General features: G+C 28.7%; 1 protein-coding gene and 1 long non-coding RNA gene across 2 annotated transcripts in view; both read right to left on the bottom strand.

Annotated features, from left to right (window-relative positions):
• Nucleotides 1-7: 7 nt before the first annotated feature.
• On the bottom strand, nt 8-1965 carry LOC109588650 (uncharacterized). The gene is made up of 4 exons (XR_002188283.1): nt 1785-1965; nt 1661-1703; nt 553-735; nt 8-123 (listed from the first exon to the last, which is right to left on the bottom strand). It is a non-coding gene; the product is annotated as an uncharacterized LOC109588650 (long non-coding RNA).
• A 278-nt stretch (nt 1966-2243) lies between these two features.
• Nucleotides 2244-3210, bottom strand: part of LOC109588649 (espin-like protein) — a 3379-nt gene continuing 2412 nt past the window's right edge. Inside the window, exon 3 of the mRNA XM_020004788.1 lies at nt 2244-2268. Within this exon, the coding sequence (XP_019860347.1) occupies nt 2244-2268 (25 nt within the window). The remainder of the gene's footprint in view (nt 2269-3210) is intronic.

The following is a 3210-nucleotide window of genomic DNA, read 5'->3' as shown; positions in this document are numbered from 1 at the left end:
CATGTATGTACATATACTTACGTTGGTAGTATAGTACCATCATGAGATCCATCAACCAGTCACTGTATAGTATCAGTAATCTCATATCTTGATGCATAAGAGAAACACACATTAAGATATACCCTATAATAAAGGAATGGACAATATATAATAATAAATACATGTACATGTATATTGTACATTCATGTCTTGTATCAATTAATAATGTATTTATCATTTTTGTTATTGATAAAGCTCTCTACATTACTGTACTATTCACCCCATGCATATCAATTGTTCAAGGACTGACTATAGTATAGTCTCATGAATACAGTAGTGACTGTTGTATAGATTCTGTGGTAGCTACCTCTACTTGTCCAGTATGTTGTGCTATGATTCAAAAGTAACAAAAGACTGTGGCAGAATATAGAAACACTTACACTACATGTGAGCCACTTAAGATTTGAATTAAATAAAATAATGTACATGTACTTGTTTAGCAAACACAGTAATACCTGATGAGGAAAAACATCTAAACCATATGTACATGTACTAGTAATATTAAGTACTTACTTGTTATTGTTCTTAGTCATTGTCACAGCTCTTGCTACTGATTCTTGTACATCAGTTGGTAATAATATAATATCACCTAACACTCGTATGCACACACCATCATTATCAATTAGATCACTATAAAATAATAATTTACTTGAGCTGTCCTTCTCTCAATTTATCCCACATCTTGTGCTGTGCATCCTATAAATAAAATTAATAGGTTAATGTAACAAATAAACAAATAACTTTTTTGGTGTCTCCCTCTACTATCTCTAGTGTTTTGTCTCTTAGGCCACTTATTTTCATTGTAATTTATATTATCAGTATTATTATTATCAGATTACCTTTGGACTAACTCCGTACTATGCATTATTTTACATAATAATAATAATAATAAAAGTTCGTTTTGCAAGATCCACTGATTTTGCAAGGGCAATCGCTGATGCCCGATTTAGCTTTTGATTATTTATTAACTTAACTTGTGTTCAATTATTATTAATTTAACTTTGTGAATTAACTTCCTTATTGTTCTTCTTAATAATAACTTATAATAACTTCCTTATTATAGGGCTCAGTTCCCTTTTTATATGTAAGGCCCATGGTTTTTTTAAATGGCTCCAAAATCACCCCAAATTTTTATTAAATTTTTTGATACATATTGATGTACTTATGCTGTGTAGAAAGTTTGAGCTGATTTCAACTTCAATTTTTCAAGTTATGGCCATTTTAAGAAATCGGCCAAATTCTGAAAAATACCCAAGGCTATAGCCCATGGTTTTTTCAGAAAAATGGCTCCGAAATCACCCCAAATTTTTATTACATTATCTGATACATATTGATGTACTTATGCTGTGTAGAAAGTTTGAGCTGATTTTGACTTCAATTTTTCAAGTTATGGCCATTTAAAAAAAACTCCAAATTTTCGTTACATTTTCTGATACATATTGATATCCTTATGCTCTGTTTGAAAATTTAAGCTGTTTCAGACAAATATTATTCGAGTTACAGCGATTTAAAAAAATTGGCAAACTTTTGAAAAATGACCTAGTCTAGCCCATGGTTTTTTCCAAAAAATGGTTCCAAAATACTTTCAAATGTCCTATAGTTATAATACTATATCACTTACAATTACTCATAAGTCCAGAGCCTTAAGCCTGAACTTCAGCAGCCTAGAGAAAATAACATGAAATCAACTCAGTATTATGCATTAATATTACATAAAAGGATCAGTAATTCTTAAATAAACTTACAATGGAGCCTTTAGTTCATTATCCATGGACATAGAGCTTCCTACATTTCCTTAAATGTATTTTTAATTTAGGCCACATTTATACTACTACACTTTTAACAAAAACGAAAATATTTTTGGTAGGGTTTACACTGATATCAAATCCAAACAAAATAAAATCAAATACTAAAAGGAATAATTCTATAAACAAATGATAAATTCTAATGACAATGCAGCTGCTGGATTAGTGTAAACACCTGAAACAGGAATAACAAAAATGATGTGGTGGAGTCGTGTAAACATGACCTTATTTTTAAGAATAATTTTTAATAACAGCATAGTACAGAGTATCATTAAAAATATAATCATTTAATTATAGTTTAGTTCAATTAACTAGCTTACTAAATAATAACATTAATACAACAGCAATAGTAATTAATAATAATAATAATAATAATAATAATAACAACGACAACAAAAATTAGTATAAACAACTAATGATATACCTAAGTAAATATAAATTATTAATGAGTCAAAAATGGGATAGTGGGGAAAGTATCTAAATCAATACAATAATAAAGATAATAATAACAATAATGATAATAATAATAACACACATTGACAAAAATAGTTATGATAGTAATTAATAAAAGTACGTGTTACTAATGATAAGTAATATCAATGCATATAAACACATTCAATAAAAGTTAATGCATAAAAGCTATAGCATGTAAAAGAAATCTCATTTCAATAAAAAGTGGAGCAGAAACAAGTACACAAACTATTAATGCTCATAAACAATACAACATAATATACAATACAACAATGAATGATTTATAATAACAAAAATAAGAATAATAAACTAGAGGAAATCATCATAGTGCTGCATATTGTATAACAACTACCAATAGAAATAATAAATAAATACTGAGCATTACTTTACTGTAAAAAAACATCATCAAAAAAACTGCCCTGCTGCAAAAATGAAAAATTACCATCCTGAAGGTATTAAAGTTAATGAGAGAGAGATTTGATGCCATAGTGTTAATATAATGAAGAAAGGAAACGATCGAATGTGTTTGTGTAGAAGTGAAGGTGTAGTAGAGAATGAGTGTGATGTGGTGAATTGGTAATACGTACAAACGAATTGAAACAATTCCAACAAAAACAAACAAAAAGAATGAAGTACGACAATGAAAATTACAAGAAAGCAATTCATTTTACGTAGTTTTATAGTTTGAGATTTAAGAAGAGAAAAATGAAGGACGAGGTTTAGTAGCTATAGGCATTATTTCTCTTCTCTCTGCCTCTTTAATCATTTCTCGTACTAATTTTATAAAGTAAAACCGTCTCAGCATCAATTTCACTATAGACTCTCCTCCTTTCATTGACTGCGCTGCATCAATGTCTCCTTCAACTGGTTTTAACTGATACTTTTCCATTAAAAT

This window comes from Amphimedon queenslandica, unplaced genomic scaffold, assembly GCF_000090795.2.
Source record: "Amphimedon queenslandica unplaced genomic scaffold, v1.1 AMPQUscaffold_11958, whole genome shotgun sequence".
Lineage (NCBI taxonomy): Eukaryota > Metazoa > Porifera > Demospongiae > Haplosclerida > Niphatidae > Amphimedon > Amphimedon queenslandica.
Note: the sequence above shows the minus strand (reverse complement) of the source record. Positions and strands in the feature narration are given on the sequence as shown.